The sequence below is a fragment of the Lithobates pipiens genome, unplaced genomic scaffold (genome assembly GCF_037356315.1).
Source record: "Lithobates pipiens isolate NorthernLeopardFrog02 unplaced genomic scaffold, aLitPip1_a1.2 Scaffold_23, whole genome shotgun sequence".
Lineage (NCBI taxonomy): Eukaryota > Metazoa > Chordata > Amphibia > Anura > Ranidae > Lithobates > Lithobates pipiens.
In genome coordinates this window covers 177,174,903-177,200,158 of record NW_027507785.1, presented here as the reverse complement: position 1 = coordinate 177,200,158, position 25,256 = coordinate 177,174,903, and the positions used below count along the sequence as shown (strand labels likewise).

General features: G+C 40.0%; 1 protein-coding gene across 1 annotated transcript in view; it reads left to right on the top strand.

The window, feature by feature from the left end:
• The window catches only part of HMCN1 (hemicentin 1), a 457,974-nt gene that overhangs the window by 255,650 nt on the left and 177,068 nt on the right, over positions 1-25,256 (top strand). The window contains exons 58-66 of the mRNA XM_077452653.1: positions 4,018-4,179; positions 6,249-6,362; positions 6,454-6,656; positions 9,169-9,250; positions 13,074-13,205; positions 16,831-16,980; positions 17,066-17,225; positions 18,100-18,224; positions 24,030-24,213. Of these exons, the coding sequence (XP_077308779.1) occupies positions 4,018-4,179; positions 6,249-6,362; positions 6,454-6,656; positions 9,169-9,250; positions 13,074-13,205; positions 16,831-16,980; positions 17,066-17,225; positions 18,100-18,224; positions 24,030-24,213 (1,312 nt within the window). The remainder of the gene's footprint in view (positions 1-4,017; positions 4,180-6,248; positions 6,363-6,453; positions 6,657-9,168; positions 9,251-13,073; positions 13,206-16,830; positions 16,981-17,065; positions 17,226-18,099; positions 18,225-24,029; positions 24,214-25,256) is intronic.

The window sequence follows — 25,256 nt, the reverse complement described above, 5'->3', positions numbered from 1 at the left end:
GTGGATTGTCACTTGCCACATCACCTGCCACCAGATGCGGATTTTCACTTGCCACATTGCCTGCCAGTGCCACCAGATGTGGATTGCCACTTGCCACATCCCCTGCCAGTGCTGCCAGATGTGGATTTTCACTGCACTGGTGGCAACACTGGTCTATTTAGCACAGAGGTAGACCTCTGTTCAATGGTCGGTTCTAAGTGAGGCAGTAGTGTGGTGATGTGGGGCTGGCTGATGATGATGTAATCTCTCTGCTCCCAGCTGCACCTCCGACATTGAAGAGGCCCGCACTGTGAGGGTGGAAGAGCAGTGATGTGGGGCGGGCAGAGAGAGATGATGTAATCTCTGCATGCTCGCACACTCGCTTCTCTCATCCGCCCACCTGCTTCGCTTATCCATCAACCCTCCTGGCTCTCTCATGCTGCCCGCCTGCCAGGCTCTCTCATGTCACCCGTCTACCTGGCTCAATTATGCCACCCGCCCATCTGGCTGGCTCTCTCATCCACCTGCCCGTTTGGTTCTCCCGTGCTGCCCACCCTGCCACACCATGGCCTGGCTGCAGAGAGGCCACGGCCTGGTAGTGGGCTTTGGCCTAGTGGTTGGGGACCCCTGCAACAGTCCATCCAGTTCAACCTGTGTAGGTGTGTGTGTGTGAGTGTCTATAATTATTTCCCATATCCCTGTATGTTGTGTTCTTTAAGATGCACATCCAATAGTCTTTTAAAAATATCCATACTCCTCATTCCCACCAACAATTGTGGAAGAGAGTTCCACAGCCTTATTGCCTTGACAGTGAAAAAAACCCTGCACAGTTTAAAGTTAAACCTCTTCTCCTTCAATCTCATTGTGTGGCCCGTGTCCTCTTACACCCCCTGAGATTGAAAAGTTTTTTCCTATGCTGGGATCACCATTGAGATATTTGTAAATCACTATCATGTTCCCTCTCAAGCATCGCTATTCCAGCAAGAATACATTTAGTGCTTGTAGTCGTTCCTCATAATTGAGGTCATCCAGGCCCCTTATTAATTTTGTTGCCCTTCATTGGACTCTCTCCAGTTCCAGCACATCCCTTCTGAGGACTGGTGACCAGAAATGGATGGAATACTCCAGATGTGGCCTAACCAGAGTTTTATAGGGCAGGATTATCATTTTATCTCTAGAGTATATCCCCTTTTTTATGCATGCTAAAATTCCGTTGGCTTTGGTAGCTGCAGCTTGACATTGCATGCTATTGGTCAGTCTGTCATCTACTAGGATCCCCAGCTCTTTCTCCATCTTTGATTCCCCAGCGGTTCTCCCCCTAGTGAGTGGTTTGCATTTATGTTTTTTGCCCCCAAGTGCATTACTTTACATTTCTCCACATTAAACCTCATTTGCCATGTAGTTGCCCACTCCATTATTTTGTTCAGGTCTTTCTGTAAAATTTCTATATCCTGATGTGAAGTTATTGCCCTGCTTATTTATGCAAAAACTGAGCTTGAGCTATTTATCCCATCCTCTATATCATTTATGAATAAATTGAATAGAATTGGTCCCAAGACAGAACCTTGGAGTACCCCAATTACCACTCCAGACCAATCTGAGTACACGTTATTTATCACCACCATTTGGACACGCCCCTGTAACCAGTGTTTTTACCCAAGAACAAACCTTATGGTTCAAGCCCGCAGACCTTAGCTTGCAAATTAAGCACTTATGGGGAACTGTATCAAATGCTTTTGCAAAATCCAGATACACTAAATCTACAGGCCTGCCCCTGTCTAGATGGTAGCTCACTTCCTTGTAGAATGTTAGCAGATTGGTCTGGCAAGAACGACCTTTTGTAAACCCATGATTACTACTAAAGATTCTTTTTTCTTCAGTATATTTTTAGATATAGTCCCTTATCATCCTCGCCCAAAATTTACCTACTATTGATGTTAGACTGACTGGCCTGTAGTTTCCAGGAATTTTTCTCTTCCTTTTTTGAATATTGGTACCACATTGGCTTTTCTCCAATCAACTGGTACAATTACTGTCAGTATGCTGTCTGCAAAGATTAGAAACAATGGTCTGGCTATAACCTGACTGAGTTCTCTGAGGACTTTCGGGTGTACGCCATCCTGGTCCTGGTGATTTATTTGTATTAAGTTTATCTAGTCTTTCCTTGACTCTGGTCTCTGTGAGCCACAAGGCTATGTCCCCTGATGTGTCACTTATGCCCTGTACACACGACTGGTTTTCCTGACGGAATAAACTCTGAAGGTTTTTCCGATGGAATTCTGCTGAAACTGTCTTGCGTGCACATGATCACACCAAAGTTTGATCGTCAAGAACGCTGTGATGTACAGCACGGACTATAAAAAGGAAGTTCAATAGTAGGTAGCCAATAGCTTCTGTCTCGTACTTGTTTCAGAGCATGTGTCGTTTTCGGTCCGTCGGAACAGCATACAGACGAGTGGTTTTCCCGATAGGAATTGGTTCCATCAGAAATATTTAGAACACGTTCTATTTCTAGGTCTGCCAGAATTTAAAAAAAAAAGCATAGGCATACACACAATCGGAATATACAATGAAAAGCTTCCTTCGGACTTTTTCTGTCAGACATTCCGCTTGTGTGTACGCAGCATAACAGTATTATCGTGGTCGGTATACCCCTCCTTTTCCTGCGTAAAATTTTCATTTTGCAAAGAATTGTGGGAAAAAATTACAACTTCAAAAAAGTCACTGTGCCTCTTACTAAATACCTTGGGATGTCTGCTTTCCAAAAAAATTATGAAGATAAATTACTAATTTGCTAAATTTTATAACAGACATGAAGAAAAATGCATTTTTTTTAGCAACATATTTGTCTTTTTTTATTTATATTGCAAAAAATGTAAAAAACACAGCGGTGATAAAATACTAACAAAAGAAAGCCATATTTGTGTGAAAAACAAGACAAAAATGTCATATCGGAACAGTGTTGCATGACAAAGTGTGTGTGTGATAGCACTGAAAGCTGAAAATTGGCCTGGTTAGGACAGGGGTATAAGTGCCCAGTAGGCAAGTGGTTATTGTGTAACTAGGATTTGTTGTGTTTAAAAATAAGATGGCAAAAGCCTACTACAGAAGTTAAATATTGCATTAAAGTGTTACTAAACCCAGGACCATGTATTCACAATATTTTTTTAATATTTTTAGTAAATTTAAACTTCTAAATACCTTTTCTCATCAGCAGTTAGATCAGTCTTGTGTTTTCTATCAGTGTCCAGCCAAGCACTGGTTAAAGCTTATAGGAGGAATTTTCTGATTGACCTATGAGACTGCAAGTCCTCTGACCCTCTGTCTGGACAGTGCTGATTGGCCCTGTGCTGATCACGTGCACCGTCCCAAGAAAAAAAAGACTTTTCTAGCAATACACACCACGTTGAGCATGTGTAGCCTGACTCCTTAGACTCTGTGGTATCAGGAAATTATTAGGAGTCAAGGGACTCCTTGACTCCTAATAGGAGGGGGGAGGAGGTGGAAGGAGGGGAGGATAATAGAAGACAGGATCAAACAGCCTTTTCATACAATGCAGATGATTAACTCCTTAGGTTCCACATGCTTTACTACATATACAGACAGATTTTACTGTTGTGGGTTTAGTAACACTTTAAAGGAAACATGACCTCCTTCTGAAAATGCTAGCTGCCTTGCTGTGTCTGGCTTTCTCAGTCACTGATCTGGTACAAGAATGCAGATCAGCAAAGTCAGGAGTTTGAAGATAGAGTAGCTTATCTGCATACTTATTCTGCATCAGTGATGCAGGTAGCACTGAAACCATTTGATCAGCATAATTACTAGGGAACTAGAATTTTCAAAGAGGATGTCAACAACAGTAGCTTTTATACTTTCTCATACAGATGTCTTTTAAATAAGTAAATTAAGTCAAACACAATAATTGTAGTAGATGATCTCACCCAAAAATTATTTGGAAGAAAAATAGACTTCTGTAACAGTTCTAAAACAAAAGTTTAATTATATGTGCTCTGTAATTCTTCCTAATTTTTGTTGCAGTTCCTCCCAAAGTCACAGGGGATGCTTTTGAAAATGTTACTGCCATAGAAAATGACTTCATCTCCCTGTCATGTGATGTAACTGGATTTCCACCACCTGCAATAAACTGGATAAAGGATGGCAATGTCCTCAGTCCTAGCAAGCATCTATTAATTGTCCCAGGTAAAAATCTGTAAAACCCGAGGTTTAGTATTAGCTATTTATGCTCATTATATCTTATAGAACAAATGACTAATCAGACATGGAACTGTGGTTCGTCCCCGCCCACTCTCTCTACTGATTGGCTGAGTTTGATTGGTAGCAGCAGGAGCCAATGGTGCCGCCGCTTTGTCTCAGCCAATCACGAGGGAGAGTCCCAGATGGCCAAAGTACTAGGGGACATCAATGGATAGAGAGGGGGCTCTAGTTAGTATTAGGGGTTGCTGGGGAGGCTGCTACACACAGAAGACTTTTTATCTTAAAGTGGTTGTAAACCCTTACAAACCACTTTGACCTACAGGTAAGCCTAGATTAAGGCTTACCTGTAGGTCCAAGCAATATCTCCTAAACCTATATGGTTTAGGAGATATTTGCCCAAAAACGGGCACCGCTGTCTATGGCGCATGCGCCGTAGACAGCGGCGCGCAGGCGCACTGAGCGCTGCATTCTCAGCGACGGAGCTGCCGCGCGTGTCGGCTCCCGTGCGCATGCGCGGGAGTGACGTCATCGCGGCTTCGCCGAATGACAGCGGCGGAGCTGCGAGACCCCACCAACAAGATGGATGCGGCGGACTACAGGGGACAGCGGCGACTTCGCTGGCTCCTGTGTCAGGTAAGTGACACATAATGGGCTACTATGCGATGCATAGTAGTCCATTATGCTTTGCCTTTGCAGGGAATGAAAGAGGAAGTAAATCAGGGTTTACTTCCTCTTTAATGCATAGAATGCATTAAGATTAAAAAAAACTTCTGCCTTTACAACCACTTTAAGACTTTCCACTGTGCTAATACTTGGGATCATAAACCGCATAAACAGAACCCCTGGTCATTTAAATTGGTGACCTAAATGTGATTTCTACAAGTAAATTTGAGCTATAGTTTTTTTGCAAAGCCTTCCCCAGCCACTCCATAGAACAAGGGTACTACCAAATCAGGACAGTGCTCAGTCTTTTGCGTTGTGGGGAATCCCTATTGTTCACTTCATGATGGATTTAGGTTACATACAATTAATATCTTAGTATTTATCTTGTGTTCAACTAGGAAAGTTATTTAAAGTCAATGGTAGAAGTTCAACCACTGTCATTAGAAGGAATTCATTATTAGTTCATTATTAGTTATTATTGCTTGCTTTAAGCATTTGATATAAAATGTGGCTCAGAAAGATATATACATTATATTGAAGATGCCTTGAACCATCTATTGGCCTTTTATTGCTGTAGCTGAACAGCAGAAAATTAAGTTTTTACTAAACAGCAAACTCTTAGCTCTTTCTTCCGTTTTAATCCTCTTTTTTTCGTTTTGTCAATTTTATTTGTTTATGTGACTTTTTTAGTTTTTTCTTTATTATGATGAATAGTGTAATTATGTATCAGCATGTCTCTTCATTTTTCCATACATCTTCTAAATCACAGAATAGTAAAAAATAGACACTACACTAAGTTGCCCTTAACCGAATACAAAATATGTGTCATTGAGATATAAAACAGAGCTAAGATGGCTAAGTAGGGTAGCTAAGTTTCTTATTTTAAATATTTAGGTTTGACTTAAAATATGGAATGTTACCTATATTTGGAAAAAAAAATAATGCTTTAGGTTCCAGGCAGATATTGTTATAGTATATTAGCACTTTATGAAAGGATAACCAAGTATGTAACTTAAAACATCATTGTAGCAGACATTGTCTTATATGGAGCTATGAATGCAATTTTAAAGTGAGACCTGGCCATACTCTGACTGTCTGTATAGCATAAGTGTGCTAGCAACACCAGTGTCATATGCTATTTCTGTGGTTTAAACTATTAGTGAACATCAGAATGTGACACAAATTTGAGATGGGTTTCTTTTGTAAGTTCATCTGAGCTCATTATCTTCTTGTCAGCAAAACAGGCACACAAAATGCATCCTTCATAAATGTTGCAAGTATTTCATATAAAGATATATTTTAGACCACTTGACCAAATCCAAAAATTAATAATGGTATTCAGATTAATGCACCACTGATTCCCCTTGTAATCAAAACTATGTTTATTTTAGGTGGTCGAGTTTTGCAGATTCCTCAGATAAAACTGGCAGACGCTGGTGATTATGTATGTGTGGCCATCAATCAAGCCGGGGAAAGCAAGAAGACATTCTACCTTAGTATTTTTGGTGTGTTTTTGTGATTATATTTTTTATACAGTAGATAAAAAAACAAGAATATGTCATCAAAAATATTGACTATGATTGTGTATTATTTCAGTTCCTCCCACCATCATAGGTGGTGGCAGAGATTCTAGTACTGAGGTGAACATTAACATTGCTACATCTGCGTCACTTGAATGCTTTACGAATGCTGTACCACCTGCTGTCATTAACTGGTATAAAAATGGTCAAATGCTCCAGGAATCCACAAATTACATGATTCTGGATGAAGGACAAATAATGAAGATTAAGAATGCCCAGGTAGGGTGATTGGGTAGGGGTTATGGGATAAGGTTTTAACTCTGAATTCTAAGCCCTTGTACACACGGTCGGAGATTCCGACAACCAAATCCGTCGGAGTAATTCTGACGGATTAATTCCGGAAGAGGTCCGGAAGTGATGTTGCATACACACAGTTGGACTAAGTTGTTGGAAAATCCGATTGTACATAACGTGATGACGTTATTTCATTACGACGGGACTACGTTCAGGCTAGTAGCCAATAGCTTTGGTCTAGGAATTTGATCTGAGCATGCATGGCACTTTGTCCGTCGGAGTAGGCCACACATGATCGGAGTATGTCCGATCGGAGCATTTTGTCGGAAAATTTTACCGGCAAGTTGGAAAAGTTGGTCCGTCGGATATTCCGACGGAAACAGTCCGATGCAGACCACACACAGTCGGAATATCCGACAAGACGGTCCAATAGGAAACATTCCGTCAGAATCTCCGACGGTGTGTACAAGGGCTAAGAGAAAATGTAAATGTTTTTTTAATTATTAATCCTGAACCCTGAAATATGTGAAAAGTGGAAAGGAACAGGCAGATCATTTTTTTTTTCTTTTAAGATTATCTCTGAATAGCACACAGTATAAAGTATATTGTGAATGGTTGATATACCGTATTTTCCGGCGTATAAGACGACCTTTTACACTTAAAAAAACTGGGCAAAAAGCAGGGGTCGTCTTATACGCCGGGTCAGCTGCTGGGATGCCTTCTGGATGTCCGGTAATACTGTATGTAGCTTTGGCTGCATACAGTATGTACCACTGAGCCAATCCCAGTGAGCGATGTATTCAAATGAATACAGAGCCTGCTCGGATTGGAGTAGCAATCTCTGCCAATCCGAGCAGGCTACACACAGTAGCCTGCTCCGATTGGCTTTGAGAGTGAGAGAGGCGCGGGCTGATGATGTTACAGCCTCCGCCAATCCCAGCAGGCTTTGTATTCATTAACCACTTAAGGACCAGGCCTCTTTTTCGGACTTGGTGTTTCCATGTTTAAAACAGTTTTTTTTGCTAGAAAATTACTTAGAACCCCCAAACATTTTATATTGTTTTTTTTCTAACACCCTAGAGAATAAAATGGCGGTCATTGAAATACTTTTTTTCACACCGTATTTGCGCAGCGGTCTTAGAAGCGCACTTTTTTTGGAAAAAATTCACTTTTTTGAATAAAAAAATAAGACAACAGTAAAATTAGCCCAATTTTTTTTCATACTGTGAAAGATAATGGTATGCCGAGTAAATTGATACCCAACATGTCACGCTTCAAAATTGCGCCCGCTCGTGGAATGGCGTCAAACTTTTAGCCTCAAAAATCTCCATAAGCGACATTTAAAAAATTCTACAGGTTGCATTTTTTGCGTTACAGAGGAGGTCTAGGGCTAGAATTATTGCTCTCGCTCTACCGATCGCGGCGATACCTCACATATGTGGTTTGACCACCGTTTTCATATGCGGGCGCTACTCACGTATGCGCTCGCTTCTGTGCGCAAGCTCGTCGTAACGGGGTGTTTTTAAAAAAATTTTTTTTTTTCTTCTTATTTATTTTAATTTATTTTATTTATTTTTACACTTTAAAAAAAAAAAAAAAAATGGATCACTTTTATTCCTATTACAAGGAATGTAAACATCCCTTGTAATAGAAAAAAGCATGACAGGTCCTCTTAAATATGAGATCTGGGGTCAAAAGGTCCTCAGATCTCATATTTGGGCTAAAATGCAAAAAAAAAAAAAAAAAAAAAAAAAAAAAGAAAGAAAATCTGACATTTAAAAAAAAATACCTTTAAGAGGTATGGGCGGAAGTGACGTTTTGACGTCGCTTCCGCCCTCCTATGGTATAGAGACGAGTGGGGGCCATCTTAGCCTCACTTGTCTCTATGCCCAGCCGACAGAAGGACCCGATCGCCTCCGCCGCTACCGACGGCTCCGGTAAGCGGCGGAAGGTGCGGGAGGGCGGCGGGAGGGGGGTGGCACCTCTCCCGCCGCCGATAGCGGTGATCTCGCGGTGAATCCGCCGCGGAGACCACCGTTATCGTACAGCCGACCGCCGCCTGAAGAGATGGATATCTCGGTTGTGGCAGCAGCTGCTGCCGTTACCGAGATATCCCTCTTCAAAAAATGGACGTACATCGTCGTGCGGCGGTCGGCAAGTGGTTAATAGAATACATTGCTCGCCGTGACTGGCTCCAGCACCATAAGAAGGAAGAAGGAAATGGCTCCAGCAAGAACGAAGAAGAGGGATATGAAGCGTCGGAAGCCTCGCAATGGGGGGTCGTCTTAAACGGTGAGTACGGGCAAAACATTTTTAAAACCTGTACAGTTAGGGGGTCGTCTTATATGCCGGGTCGTCTTATGCACCGGCAAATACGGTACCTTTCCTATTTTCACAAAAATGCTGGGCATTTGTAACCAAATTTTTACTTGTTTATGCTATGGAAAATTGGAAAATTATATTTTTATACAAATAACTGTTTAAATATGTGTTTCAGGTATCTGATACTGGTGAATATGAATGTGTAACAACCAATGTTGCTGGGCAAGACAAGAAGACATTTTTAGTGAATGTTTATGGTGAGTGAATGTACACAAATGCATTAAGGGCCACTAAAGTCTTTTTTGAGATATATATATATATACTGTATGTACAGTATCTAACAAAAGTGAGTACACACCTCACTTTTCATGTGACAACACTGAAAAAATTTAACTTTGCTACAATGTAAAGTAGTGAGTTTACAGCTTATATAACAGTGTCAATTTTCTGTCCCCTCAAAATAACTCAACACACAGCCATTAATGTATAAACCACTGGCAACAAAGGTGAGTACACCCTTAAGTGAAAATGTCCACATTGGGCCCAAATTAGCCATTTTCCTCCCTGGTGTCATCTGACTTGTTAGTGTTACAAGATCTCAGCTGTGAATGGGAAGCAGGTGGGTTAAATTTGGAGTTTACGCTCTCACTCTCTCATACTGGTCACTGGAAGTTCAACATGGCACCTCATGACAAAGAACTCTCTGAGGATCTGAAAAAAGAATTGTTGCTCTATATAAAGATGGCCTAGGCTATAAGGAGATTGCCAAGATCCTGAAACTGAGCTGCAGCACAGTGGCCAAGACCACACGGCAGTTTAACAGAACGTGTTCTACTCAGAACAGGTCATGCCGTGGTCAACCAAAGAAGTTGAGGGCACGTGCTCAGCATCATATCCAGAGGTTGTCTTTGGAAAATAGATATATAAAAGCTACCAGCATTGCTGCAGCGGTTGAAGGGGTGGGGGGGGGGTCAACCTGTCAGTGCTCAGACCATAGGCCGCACACTGCAGGAACACACGGAACACAAGAAAGCCAACAAACTGAAGACAAGCAGACTAAGAACATGGATTACTAGAACCATGTCTGAGACCAAGATAAACGTATCTGGTTCAGATGGTGTCAAGCATGTGTGGCAGCAACCAGGTGAGGATTACAAAGACAAGTGTGTCTTGCATACACTCAAGCATGGTGGTGGGAGTGTCATGGTCTGGGGCTACATGAGTGCTAAAGAAGCTGAGGGTAAAGGTGATGGACTGGCCAAGCATGTCTCTAGACCTAAACCCTATTGAGCATCTGTGGGGCATTCTCAATTGGAAGGTAGAGGAGCGCAGGGTCTCTAACATCCACCAACTCCATGATGTCATCATGGAGGAGTGGTAGAAGACTCCAGTGGCAACCTGTGAAGCTCTGGTGAACTCCATACCCAAGAGGATTAAGGCAGTGCTGAAAAATAATGGTGGTCACACAAAATATTGAAACTGGGGGCCCAATTTGGACATTTTCACGTAGGGGTGTACTCACTTTTGTTGCCAGCGGTTAAGACATTAATGGCTGTGTGTTGAGTTATTATAAGGGGACAGCAAATTTACACTGTACGCTCACTACTTTACATTGTAGCAAAGTGTTATTTCTTTAGTGTTGTCACATGAAAAGATATAATAAAATATTTAAAAAATGTGAAGGGTGTACCCACTTTTGTGAGATACTCTATATATTATATTATATTAAAATATATAAAATATTTAAAACTGTACTAAAGGGGTCTCATGCACACTTTCAAGCTGGTCAGAAAAAAAATTTACTAAACTGTTTCAACAACTCAACAGAGGTTTAAGTTATCAACATTTGCAAATAAACGTGGAAGCTTCAATGAACCTTTGGGAAGTGTGATCCCTAACACAAAACTATCTGGATTTCCCAGCTATGAAACATGTATAGCAAATTCACAAACAGAGAGCAGGCGCAGCTGGAGGCATCTCTATCCTCCCTAAAGTTACAGAAACATCAATGAAGGCCACAAATTGCATGTACAAGGCAGATAAAAACTTTCAGTGTCTGCACCAAATCCAAAAAAGAAAATATGACAGCCACTAAGACCTGTTTAAATCTAGCAAAAAGGGAAAGATGCACATGCAAAGGGTACAGAACAGTACAAATGTGGTACAACAGTGGTACCCAGCACAATGCCATGCTGGCTGAAAAAAAAGACAATAAAGACAACAACAATAAAAACTAGTCTGTTTTCAAATACAGTATGTATGTTAAAAATATAGGTTCTATACAGCAGCAATATACATCTGTGCATAGTATGTTATTTCATACTTTCAGAGGCAGTCATATTTAGGGTTTACACTCCAAAATCCTAAGATCATTACAGTTGTTATACAACAAACCTGAATGATTTTACTGAAAAACAGATCTTCCTCTAGTGACTATTCAAATCCCCAAATCTACAAATGGTGAAACTAGCATGCACAGACATAACATAATGCTACAGTATAAACAGTACAACAACAACTATTACTCAAAATATACCATTAATTCCCTTTTTAAGTGATACGTGTGTACTGTACCATAAGTAAAAAGTTGCTTAGTTTATGAAACACCTTTTCTAAACTACAAATAAAGTCATTATTATTTCTAGTAGTTCTAATATGCATCTGGCTTCAATTATTATTGAAAGCTGCATATTTTTCTTGAATGAAAAAAATGGCAGGAAAATACAATTCATAGTTTCATAGTTAGTAAGGTTGAATAAAGACACCAGTCCAACCTGAGTGAGTGTCTACCCCTATCCCTGTACATTGCACACCCACATTGGTCCCTACCCTCAAGGAGCCCACAATCTGAGGTCCCCATTCATATACTATGGCCAATTTTGGACAGAAGCCAATTAACTTACCTGCATGTCTTTGGAGTGTGGGAGGAAACCAGAGTACCCGGAGGAAACCCACGCAGGCACAGGGAGAACATCCAAACTCCAGGCAGGTAGTGTCGTGGTTGGGATTCAAACCAGCGACCCTTCTTACTGCTAGGTGAGAGTGCTAACCACTACACCACTGTGGCGCATAAACATATCAAAACTATGTATTTAGCCACTTGCCTAGATATCAACTTTAAAGTGGTCGTAAAGGTAAACGGTTTGTTTTATCTTAATGCATTCTCTGCATTAAGGTTAACAAAAATAAAAATGTAATAGTAGCACACCCCCAGCTCCATAAATACTTATTTGAGACTGATCTCGATCCAGCATCTGCAGCAGCTCTTTTTTCCTCACCCCTGTCTCCCAGGATTGGCTTGAGAGCCATTGGCTCCTGCTGTTGTCAGTCAAAACTTGTGAGCAGAGAACAGGGGCAGGGCCGAGCTGGACTGTATGTCTGTATAGATGGAAACAGCCCGGATCGGATTGTGATCCAGCATGCATTACATTTTTAAGGATGATGGGGGAATTGAGACACCAGCAAACTGTTGCACTTTAAAAATGTTACCTATAGGTACAGGGTTACTAATTAACAATCAATCTACAATTCTATGGAAAAATTTCATTTGCCCAATTTGGATACACAAATGTTTTAATCTGAGTGATGTGTATTAAAATAGAGAGACGTGGAAGCACAGATTGTAGGTTCTTCCTGTAGCTTTTGAACAATAATCACTCTTCAAATGAATAGTAATGGTTGATTGCCTTATAATTTAAATGGCTTGCTGTTAGAAAGTTTGCATAATGCCGTAGTCTTTAGGCCTTTCAGTATGTTTAGCTGTCATGACTGGAGCATCTATGCAGCTGAGCTCAAAAGTATTCCTTATAGCCCAGTAATCCTAAAGTACATTCCTAGATCGTTCCATAATAAAACAGAATACAAGCTACTGTTATATTATAGTTTAGGCTGAAATATCATATATCATATATAACATACAGCATATCTTCTGTTGATGGCATACAACCCAACTAGTGGGTTGTTTTATAATGACTTGGTTTTCAATATGCCAATATCATGGCACTATTTTATTTAAAGTAATAATTACATTTAATGCATTGGAATTCATTTTCAGTTGTTTTGAAATAATCTTTTTTTCAGTACCACCCACCATACAAGGTCCCCAATTGGAATATAGTAATGGAACAATTGAAAACTCTGTTACCTTGCAATGCAGTGCTTATGGCATACCCCCTCCAACAATTACCTGGCTTAAAGATGGAAATCCTATAAGTAAGCATTATTTTGCTGTTGGTGTACTTATTCTCTAATGGCGGACATTGATCTTCAGCACAATTTTTTGTATGAAAGTTCTCTTGGGTCTGGCACTACAAAAATGGCCTGGGACAGTGTTGATTGCAAGCATGCAGTAAATAATGCTGAGAAAAAAAAATGTAGAGTTTCTTATCTCTCTCAGGTTTTAGGTTAGTGGCACATAATGTATGTATGAAAAAATGGGGACATTTGGACTAGCTCCGAACCTCAAGGATATAGGCAAGAATATAATTAAAATAAGATTTATTTATAGAAAAATATAATTCAAAAACAACAAAAACATATTCACAAAAAGATTTGTATACAGTCAATAGTTACAGCCATTTAGAATACTTGAAGATTGCAAATAATATATTGATGAACCCCAGCACTGACATGAGGTGTCGGATATGATATGTCTTGGCACCAATCTTCTACAAGTTTCTCAGCATAGGCTGCTTCTTCAGGAGTGGCCAGTCAATATCATCTACAAGCTAAACCATAATCATAATTTCATATTCAAGTGACTGTAACAAAGATAGTAAATTAGATGAAGAAAAGAAAGAAAGGGGAAAAGAAAAGGAAATTACATCATAATATAGAGTGGTATGTGTTCTGGGAAAAGTCATACATTGCGTACCCAGAAAAACCACGGCAGAAAAAGTAGCACAAAAGAGGTACCCAAAGGTATTCCCCCCATGGCAGACACAAGAGAAACTAATGAAAAGGATAGGGTGAGGGGAAGCACAAAGGTTAAAAGGTGAAGGGGGAGGTAGAAGGTGGAAAGGAAGAGGAAAAAGAAAAAAGGGATGGGGGAGAAAATAAAAGAGGGCAAAAGAATAAGAAGAGAAAGGGGTGATGCAGAATAGAATAGGGGTGACATGTTAGAAGAAATAGGCAAAAAGAATCTAATGAGATTACAGTAAAACATAATTAACGCAATCATCCACCTAATAAAAACCAATCTAATTTATCTATGGCACCTCGGGGACTGAGGGCAAGAGGCTCTAGGTGAATTTGTGTGCTTTAGGGGAAATATTCTGAAGGAGTTGCTAGCTGGTAAGTATTGTATTATAGATATTTCCACAGGGTCTGTCTCAACAGGATCAAAATCCCTATATCAGTATTTGTATCAATCAATGATTGCATTAATATACAGTGTTCCAGCTTGTGCTAATACTGGTTCGCTCACTATAGGTATTATACCATTATGGCTCATATAGGTAACAGGATACTAATATATTGCACTTAAAAGGTTTTTGTTTAAAGCAGAATTCCACCCAGAAATGGAACTTTCATTGATCGGATCGCCCCCTGGTGTCACATTTGGCACCTTTCAAGGGGGAGCACATACCTGTCAAATTCAGCTATTTTCTCTCACTTCTGGCGAAAGAGTGCCGCACATTGTGTGGCAAACTACACCATGTCCGGCCCTTCCTCCTTCCCCCCGCTGTCTTCTGGGAGACACACAGGTCCCAGAAGACATCAGGGACCATTCAGAACATACAGCACACCTCATGCATGAGCAGTAGGGAACCAGGAGTGAAGCCGAAAGTCTTCACTGCCTGGTTCCATTACCAGGAATGGCAGCGGCAGCACCCTTGAGTCGTTTCGAAGATCGGCTTCATGTGCCGACATTGTGGGCTCCCTGGACAGGTAAGTGTACATATATTAAAAATATAAAAAAAAAATATATTAAAAGTCAGCAGCTACGCTACTTGTAGCTGCGGACTTTTAATTTTTTTTCCCAGGCAGAACTCCACTTTAAGCAGGATATAATTCACCATATGTTGCTTCAGAGCTCGTATATCCCCGGGGACAGCTGATGATGTCACCGGATCTGACTCTCCTCACTGCGCATGCACGATGCTCGCATCTGCATGAGACCATCTAGGGATACGGCCAAAGCCCGTCATCCAGGTTGGAGTGGACTGATATTCTATATACGGAATCATTCCTCTCCCTACAGAGGAGCATGCCCGCCGCTGGGGGAACAATATCACCTCAAGCTGATGATACAGCCACGGAGGTCCCGGCAACAATGCAGATCAGAAAAATAACTAAAAATACAAGACTTTATAATAAAGAGAAGAATGACCATGAACATATAGATTAGCCTTGGCCCACTTACTAATGAAAAAAATATATAAATAGCTTTACAAAAATATAAATAAATTTACTTTGCAATATTAACTCTATATAGTAAACATATATATTTTGATTTATCGCTTGATGATGTCAAGTCAAGGAAAAAAAGTTGAATGGGTGTATCATATTTGAATGGCATTACCAGTTCTGCACAGTAGGGACAGGAAAATGGTCTAACAATAGTTAGGGGGATTTTAAATTGTATTTATTATAAAAATTATTTGTATGTGTGTGCTTCGTTTAAACCTGGGGGTATATTGACATTGAGTCACTCAATCCATATAGTTTGCCATTGAAGGATTGAGTGATCCCATTCACCTCCCTGTATATCTTCTGGAATTACCTCTAGCACCACAAACTTAGCAACTTCAGGCTTAAATCTGTGGTGCAAACCTATATGCAGCCTACTGTTGTAAGTTTTCCATTAGAGTAATAAAATAGATGGTCTTCTATTCTCTGCCATAGTTCTCTGATGGTTTTGCCTACATAAAATTCATTACATGTGCATACCATCAGATAAATAACTCCTCTCGTATTACAGTTCACATGAAAGGAGGGGACACGTAATTCTCCATTAGGAAGTATAAATTTGTGCCCTCTTATATCCATGGGCATCGTGTACATTGGTCACAAACGGAATATACCACGAGGACCTTGAGAGCCCCGTGGTCCTTTCTAATAGTGGCTGCTGGTAAGCCTATCCCCTAATGAGGTAGCCAAAATACCAGTTCCGGATGGGATCTGACATATTTTTTAAGTACATGGTGATCAGTCAATAGATGCCAATGATCATAGTGGATGCAGTAAACTCAGGGTACAGACTGAAAAGATAGGCTTTTCTAAACTGATGTTCAGGCTACAGTAAATTATTTAATGTTAATGTAATAAGGGCTTCAAAATGACAAAAAATTTGTCTGTCTGTGTCAGTCAGAATTTTTTTTTAGATCTGCTTATAAGTGGAAATAAGTGAGATCTTTGTTACTACATAAAGGTTTAACAAAAAAAAATCACATACATTTGGTTAAAGTGGTTTAAAATCTTACATGTACCAACTGAAGCAACTAGCCCCAGGGGATACACAGAGATGAAATAAACCCCCCTACATAGGTTGTACCCATTTATCTGCAGCCCTCTCCTTGCTAAATCCTTCTAAAACACACAGATCAAAGGCTATTTCTTAGCAGGGAGAAGGCGGGGGGGGGGGGACCTGATGTCACACACAATGCACAGCTAGAGCGCAAAGCTCAATGAAACCTGAAACCAGAGTGGAGGGAATAAACACCCCCTGCCCCTTACACAGAATCACAGAATCATAGGAAAATACACACTGCTGAGGGTTTCAGTCAGCTCCCCTATGTGATTACATACTATTATAGAATAATTTAGGTTGTCATTATTGGGATTGTATGCAGAAGATTGTAAATTACATTTAAAACTTACCATCATCATTATATAGATTATTCAGATTCCTTGGAAATACTCTTTCTTTCTGGTGGAAGTATTATGAAGATAACCAGGGCTAAGCTGACAGACAGTGGGAATTACACGTGTCTTGCATCAAACATAGAAGGCAGCACTCACAAAGCCTTCATCTTGGCTATTCAAGGCAAGTCATTCCATCCTATTTGTATGGTTTACCAAATGATTCCATTATGATGTATACAATATTAAAATACCCTAATTATTTAAAGTTCCCCCTAGCATTACTGGGTCTGGAACACCCAATGAAGTCGATGCTCTGCCAGGTGATGATGTACAGCTCGTGTGTAAGACCAGAGGAGTACCAACACCTGTGGTCTATTGGTCAAAGGATGGCCAACTCTTTAACACTGATGACCGCCTTAACATCAGGTAAGATCTTTACATACCAATATAGTAAAGCAATGTTAATATTTATTTTATTTTTTATTTTAATAAGAGACGCACTATTATCAACAATACAAATGGGATTTCAGCCGGGTTACATTTAGTCAACCCAGTACTGTGGAATTTTTACTTTATCCGCATAATTATCTGTTATAGGGTTCCAACACTAAAACACCCTCACTGTTTTTATACAGCTAAATCACAGATTTACAGGTAATAGAAGGGTCCCAAAAACATGTGTACAAATACACAAATAATATACATGACATTGTAACAGAGATATACTGTACAAGTAAATAAAGAAATCTACTATTTTGCTTAGCTATGTAGCCACTTAGAAATAATAAGACTATGAAGGGTTATAATCATATATATATATCTAGTCCTAACTCACCCTCAATCCACAGTCAAGCAGATATTTGCATGCAACCATGAAATTGTTAATCATGTCACACTGCTCAAACAGATGAGAAAAATCCCTAAGGTAAAGTTTGTTATAATTATTTGGGGGTACCTGAGACACCCCCATCAAATCATTCTCTGCAGCTCTTAATTTTTGTACCACCCCCTCCCTTTAGAATGTAAGCTCTACAAGCAGGGCCCTCCTGTACCTTTTGTATTGAACTGTACTGTATTTGTGTTGCCCCCCCCCCGCCTTTACATTGTTAAGCACTGCGTAAACTGTTGACGCTATATAAATCGTATATAATAATAATAATAATAGTAATAATAATTATTCTGCTTTATAATACTGTGTATCATGTGGACATTTTTCAGCTGTCCAATGTTATACTTGCCCAGTTGCAACTAAAAGCAATAAAAAATATTTATTGAAATCTTTTTGTTGTAATTTTTAAAGGAAAATTGAAAATGGGGAGATACTATCCATTCTAAAAGTTCAAAGAGCAGATATGGGAAAATACACATGTGTAGCTATCAATTTAGCAGGCGAAGATGATCGGATTTTTCACCTAAATGTGTATGGTATGTATGCCAGCTACTAAATAATTATGAGTCTATATAATTGTAATGTACACATGCATGGTTTTTATTATATAGGAGGAAAATACAAATTGTAGTGCATAGATCAGCAGACATACAATTTTGGTTCTGACCATGTTGTATAAAAGGTTACCCAGAATCCTTATAATCTTGTTTTTGTAACTGTTTTATGCCTTCCCAATTGGGCTATGGAGCTTTTTGCATTGAGCATAACAGGAGTTACTTTATTAGAATGGTGTTTTGCAAATCCAATGTGATACATCTAAATGTATAGTATGCAGATACTGCAATATTTTATACGTTGAATAATGAGTAAAAATAAGTTGTTGGTTTGGTCTGAAAATAAGTTTGGACTGCATAGCTGTTCAGACATTTGAAGTAAATTCCAATATTTAGGTACATTTGCCAAGAATTTCTCCCCCAAACACACCATTAAACAGTGCAAAGTAAACAGATAGCCAAAAATGGGGGTTTTTAAACATTGTCTAAATCTCAGTTTCAAAATATATAGGTGTATTGCAGTTAAAATACAAAAAAAAAACACTGTTTTCTGGGAGAAAACTCCCCACCAGTCTAAACATACCATAGGTGAACTCAGGGATTGTTATTGATAACGTTTTCCTTTCTGATATGAAGCACTTGTATGATATAAACAACCATTGATTTACATAGTTAATAAGGTTGAACAAAGACACCAGTCCATCCAGTTCAACCCGAGTGAGTGTTTACAATTGTCCCTATCCCTATACATCACACACTCACATTGGTCCCTACCCTCAAGGAGCCCACAATCCAAGGTCCCCATTCATATACTAGGGTCAATTTTGGACAGAAGCCAATTAACCTACCTGTCTTTGGAGTGTGGGAGGAAACTGGAGTACCTGGAGGAAACCCACGCAGGCACAGGGAGAACATGCAAACTCCAGGCAGGTGGTGTCATGGTTGGGATGCGAGCCAGTGACCCTTCTTACTGCTAGGTGAGAGTGCTACCCACTACACCACTGTGCCGCCACTGTGCTGATGTATTTTTTGTACTTTTGTATTTGTTTCTTATTGAAAAAAGAGGTGGGGGGGAGATGGACATCCAACACCATTTTGTGTGTTGCAGGTTTTCTGTAGCTGTTTACTTAGATTTTTTTTTAACTTAAAAAAGTTCATCTATAACTCTATTAAGACATTTTCCAATGTAGTTTTACTGCAGTACATGGGATGTCCACTTGTCATGAGAAGAGTAAAGAGACAATAATCTTATCAGACCTATGCCTTCTGTGAAAGTTAGCAGCTTACTGAGGGCATAGAATGCAGGGATCTATCTAAAGTTCTAAACTAGCTAGCCCCAACAGACAGACGGGGGTTGATTTAGACCATTAATTAATACAGAAGTAACAAATTGTAGTAACATTGAATTGGCATAAGATGTAAGCATCAAAACATTAATACATGCATAATGAAATTCAATACAACAGTAATGGATATGTGATAAGTGCCCCAGAACATAAAAGCCAAATCATTGGTCAGGGTGCAACATCCAGATGTGGAGCGCTTGTGTTTTTCTTTTTTTGGCAGTAGCCATGCTATGGCTAGCCAAGCCTTCACTATCCTTCTGCTCTGTCTTCCAGGTGCAGAGTAACTTAAAGTCATTGCTAAATCACCCTTCTCTGCCTCCTCATCCACAGCTACTTTTGCTGTTGCCACACCAATTGGCATAGAAGAGTCAGATGAGTTATTTGAGCACAGTATCAGCCACTTGCTGTAAAAGGTTGTGCAGAAATGAATTGCATCTGAAGTTGAGGAGGTGAGCAATGGAAGTATAGAAGCAGTTGACAACAGGCAGGGAGAACTAATTGGCACAGGTGTTTCTGCAGCTGAAACCTACTGCCAAGTTTGCTCAAGTGATGAGGAGGGGGTGGGGTGAAGATGAGGTCTCCAACTATTCATGGGGCACAGATATAATTGATGAGGAAAGCAAAGGAGAGGCACAAAATCAGTGAGGCAGAGGGTCATCCAGGTGCAGCTCACAGAGTGGAGGAAGTAGCCATCCTATTACACTGGATGGCAGAGCTCCATGGATGCAGGTAATAACAATGCCCAGGTGCAGTCTCTGATTAAAGTGTGTCAAGCATGGCATTACCATCAATCATTTTGGTACCATTTGTATGAAGAGCCACATGACTTCTCTTTTGGAGCAACACTGATGAGCAGTGATAGTTAGCACTGATGGGCACTTATAGGCAGCACTGGTGGGCACTGATAGGCCACACAGATAGGTGGCACGGATAAGAGGTACTGTTTGGCATTGATGGGTGGCACTGATGGGGGACACTGCTGGTCATTGATCGACAGCAGTGATGGGCATTGATGGACAGCACTGATAGGCAGCACTAATTGCCAGCACTAACTGGCATCGCTAATGGGCACTGATTGTTTGCACTTGCACTTGCACTTGCAGGCACTGATTGCTGCCACTGGTGGGCACTGATTGCTGGCATTGGTGGGCAATGGTGGGCACTGATTGGTGACACTGTATTGCTATATTGTAATCAGGGAACTGATGATGTCCCCCTGCATGGAGATGTCGCCAATTGGCTCTCCTCGCCACACACTCTGTCAGTGCGAGGCGAGGAGAGCTGATTTCCAGCATCTCCGAATTTACATGTGACTGGCTGTGATTGGACACAGCTGAGCACATGATTAAAGAGCCACAGACGTGGCTTTACATAGATCGAGGTCATGCCATGTCCTAGTGGTGACGTCATATGACTTCACATGTCCTGGGACGACATCATATGAAGTCGTCCCAGAATGAGACCCACACCGCCTCATCGTCATTTGACAGTGATGCGGGCGGCAAGCAGTTAATAGACATGTGCAAACTGAAAAATATTTTGTTTTCGCACATTCGGTTTTGTTCGAAAAATATATTTATTCAGTTACTCTCGATATTCTTTTTATGTATTTTGTTTAGTTAAAAAATGCATGCGCCTGAAAATCTGAATTAACTAAAGTCAAATCTGTCAATTGAAAGTTTATGGTATCTGTCACATGTTCTAAGAAGATTCGACGAAGCAGTTAATATGTACGATGCAGTGATTGTACATTTCCGGTTGCATTATCCACCCACAAGCTATAGTAGAATTCTAATGTTTGATTAGCATTCGACCGGAAATATACACTCATGACGATCATATGTTTTTAGCTGCTTCATCAAATCTTCATGTCTCTATAATGTCAAATCTTTTTTCTCTATGTGGAATAATCTTGGACTAATAGAGTTAGGTTAGGCACATTCAACCGTAGGTTTGATAGACACAGATCGCTATTGCCACCGTCATGTAGAATCTTCTATTTATCTATATTGAACTGTTGTTGCAACAATACGAAAATATAATGGATACAACAATAAAGCATTTTTTTTATTTCGGATCTTTCAGATTTCAGGTACATTATCGTTTGTTAAAACTAACAGGAAAAAATTTGGACGAATATGCATTCGGATGAAAACAAATGCACATGTCTACTGTTTAATGCAGTACATTTCTGTGCGTTAGTGCACGTTTAACTCAGTATATTTCATTTGCGTTACTGCAAGTTTAACGCCATACAGTTCAGTGCGTTACTGCAAGTTTAACGCTGTATATATCAGTGCGTTAAGTGCCGCTTAATGCAGTACATTTCTGGGCGTTAGTGCATGATTAAATCAGTATATTTCAGTTGCGTTACTGCAAGTTTAATGCTGTATATTTCAGTGTGTTACGTGCTGTTTAACACAGTACATTTATGGGCGTCACTGCAGGCTTAACACAGTATACAGTATCTCACATAAGTGAGTACACCCCTCACATTTTTGTAAATATTTTATGTGTCAACACTGAAGAAATTACACTTTGCTACAATGTAAAGTAGTGAGTGTACAGCTTGTATAACAGTGTACATTTGCTGTCCCCTCAAAATAACTCAACACACAGCCATTAATGTCTAAACCACCGGCAACAAATCGGGCCCAATTAGCCATTTTTCCTCCCTAGTGTCATATGACTCATTAGTGTTACAAGGTCTCAGGTGTAAATAGGGAGCAGGTGTGCTAAATTTGGTGTTATCGCTCTCAATCTCTCATACTGGTCACTGGAAGTTCAACATGGCACCTCATGGCAAAGAACTCTCTGATGATCTGAAAAAAAAAAGAATTGTTGCGCTACATAAAGATGGTCTAGGCTATAAGAAGATTGCCATGACCCTGAAACTGAGCTGCTGCATGGTGGCCAAGGCCATACAGTGGTTTAACAGAATAGGTTCCACTCAGAACAGGTTTTGTCATGGTCTACCAAAGAAGTTGAGTGCACATGCTCAGCATCATGTCCTGAGGTTGTCTTTGGGAAATAGACGTATGATTGCTGCCAGCATTGCTGCAGAGGTTGAAGGGGTAGGGGTCAGCCTGTCAGTACTCAGACTATATGCCGCACACTGCATCAAATTGGTCTGCATGGCTGTTGTCCCAGAAGGAAGCCTCTTCTAAAGATGATGCACATGAAAGCCCTCAAACAGTTTGCTGAAGACAAGCAAACTAAGGACGTGAATTACTGGAACCATGTACTGTTGTCTGATGAGACCAAGATAAACTTATTTGGTTCAGATGGTGTCAAGCATGTGTGGCGGCAACCAGGTGAGGAGTACATAGGCAAGTGTATCTTCCCTACAGTCAAGCATGGTGGTGGGAGTGTTATGGTCTGGGGCTTCATGAGTGCTGCCAGCACTGGGGAGCTACAGTTTACTGAGAGAACCATGAATGAATGTTAACATGTACTGTGACATATTGAAGCAGAGCATGATCTCCTCCCTTCAGAGACTGGGCTGCAGGGCAGTATTCCAACATGATAACGACTCCGAACACACCTCCAAGAGGACCACTGCCTTGCTAAGGAAGTTAAGGGTAAAGCTGATGGACTGGCCAAGCATGTCTCCAGACTTAAACCCTATTGGGAATCTGTGGGGCATCCTCAAATGGAAGGTGGAGGTGCACAAGGTCTCTAACATCCACCAGCTCCATGATGTCATTATGGAGGAGTGGAAGAGGAATCCATTGGCAACCTGTGAAGCTCTGATGAACTCCATGCCCAAGAGGGTTAAGGCAGTGCTGGAAAATATTGAATGCAAAATGCTGGAAAATAATGGCGGCCACACAAAATATTGACACTTTGGGCACAGTTTTGAAATTTTCAAACAAATGTTCTTTAGAAAATCAGAAATTTTGTGCGTTTTGTGATCCGATGGTGTCACCATTGATTTTGAAATTCGACCAACCAAGCATGTTCCAACATAAAAAAAAAATTGTGGCCGGGAATCTTCTTTTCTTTATTGGAATTTTCTTTTCTTTCTTGGAATTTTCTTTTCTTGTGTTTATGTGCAAAGAAAATTCTTTGAAAATTCAACCCATGTATGGCCAACCTATGTGTTCTTTCTTTGCAGCTTAGCTAAAAAGCAGTACATATTGCCAAACAAATCCGTTCTGTTTTTCTTGCTTGTGGCTCTGGAAAATTACATTCTAATTTAGTAAAATTGAACACCCTCCCTTCTTTTCCTTTCTTTCTCTTCAGTCCTTTTCTTTTGTCCCTTCCTTCCTTTCTTCACTCTTTTAGTGTAGCCTGATCAATTAAAACAACCATTTACTCTGATTTTCTGGATATAATACTCTCTAAACAAACCCCAACTTTATTGTGTCTCATTTTGACATGTAAGCTTACTGTTTATATTTTCCATAAACTAATTCATAATTTGTTTACTGTATTTCAGTTCCTCCCAAGATTGCTGATAATGTAGAACAACCAGTGTCAATAGCAGCAGCTTTGGAGACATCAGTAAACATTGAATGTTTTGTAACTGGTGATCCAACACCACAAATCAACTGGCTAAAAAATGGCCTTCCACTTCCTGTATCCTCACAAATACGACCTCTTTCTTCTGGAAAAATCTTAAGGTATCTCTTCAAAGATGCAATCTTTCCTAATTATTAGGATACTGTTGTTCAAAGCCACACACTCAGGTGAACTTGTACATTGCAGATATTTTGATCGAACAACTTGGGTACAACCAGCCTGTCAAATTCGCTTGTGACTATCTCAAGCGGCTGCTATAGCCAGGAGCGATTATCACTGTCTTCTCTTGACAGAGATGGCTTTCCCTGCCCCCCTGGGTACATTTCACTGGACATTCATTCAACTAATCTGGAACTTGAGAACTTTAATTCAAATTCCATTAAAGCCAATAGGGAAGTTTTTTTTTTTTTTTTTTAATGTCAAGGCTTATAGGCATGGGATTGTCAAACAAAGGGGATTAGGAGCTGTGTACTACATTTGGAGGGCATGAGCCAATGAAAAAAATAAATTTAAAAAAATACAGTTCAGCTGGGAGTGGGTCAATCTTTTTTTGAGACTTGAAAGGAGACATGGGAAAACAACAATCGGTTCACTTACATACTTGAGCGATACCTTTTTACAAGTTGGTAAATCTTTACAGTAGAACAAGTTGACTCCACAAATTACAATTTGGCTCCCCTTAAACAACTGTTCATAGGAAATTGTTATTTCAGAGCACAATAGATAAAACCAAATAATAATTGAACATGAATTACTTACACATAAATAAATAAAATATATTGACCATTACAATATAATACATACAGTGCTGTGAAAAAGTATTTGCCCCCTTCCTGATATTTTATTTTTTTTGCATATTTCTCACACTTACGGTAAGTGGTTTAGATCATCAAACAAATTGTAATATTACACAAAGATAACCTGAGTAAATCCAACATGCAGTTTTTAAATTAATATTTCATTTATTAAGAGAAAAAAGCTGTTCAGACCTGCCTGGCCATATGCGAAAAGTCATTGCCCCCTCCCACGCTGAATCATTAATGAACTGTGATTGACCACAATTTTTTGGAAAGCTGAGTTAATTTTCACTTGTCACACCCAGGCCTGATTACTGACAGACCTGTTGAATCAATAAATCACATAA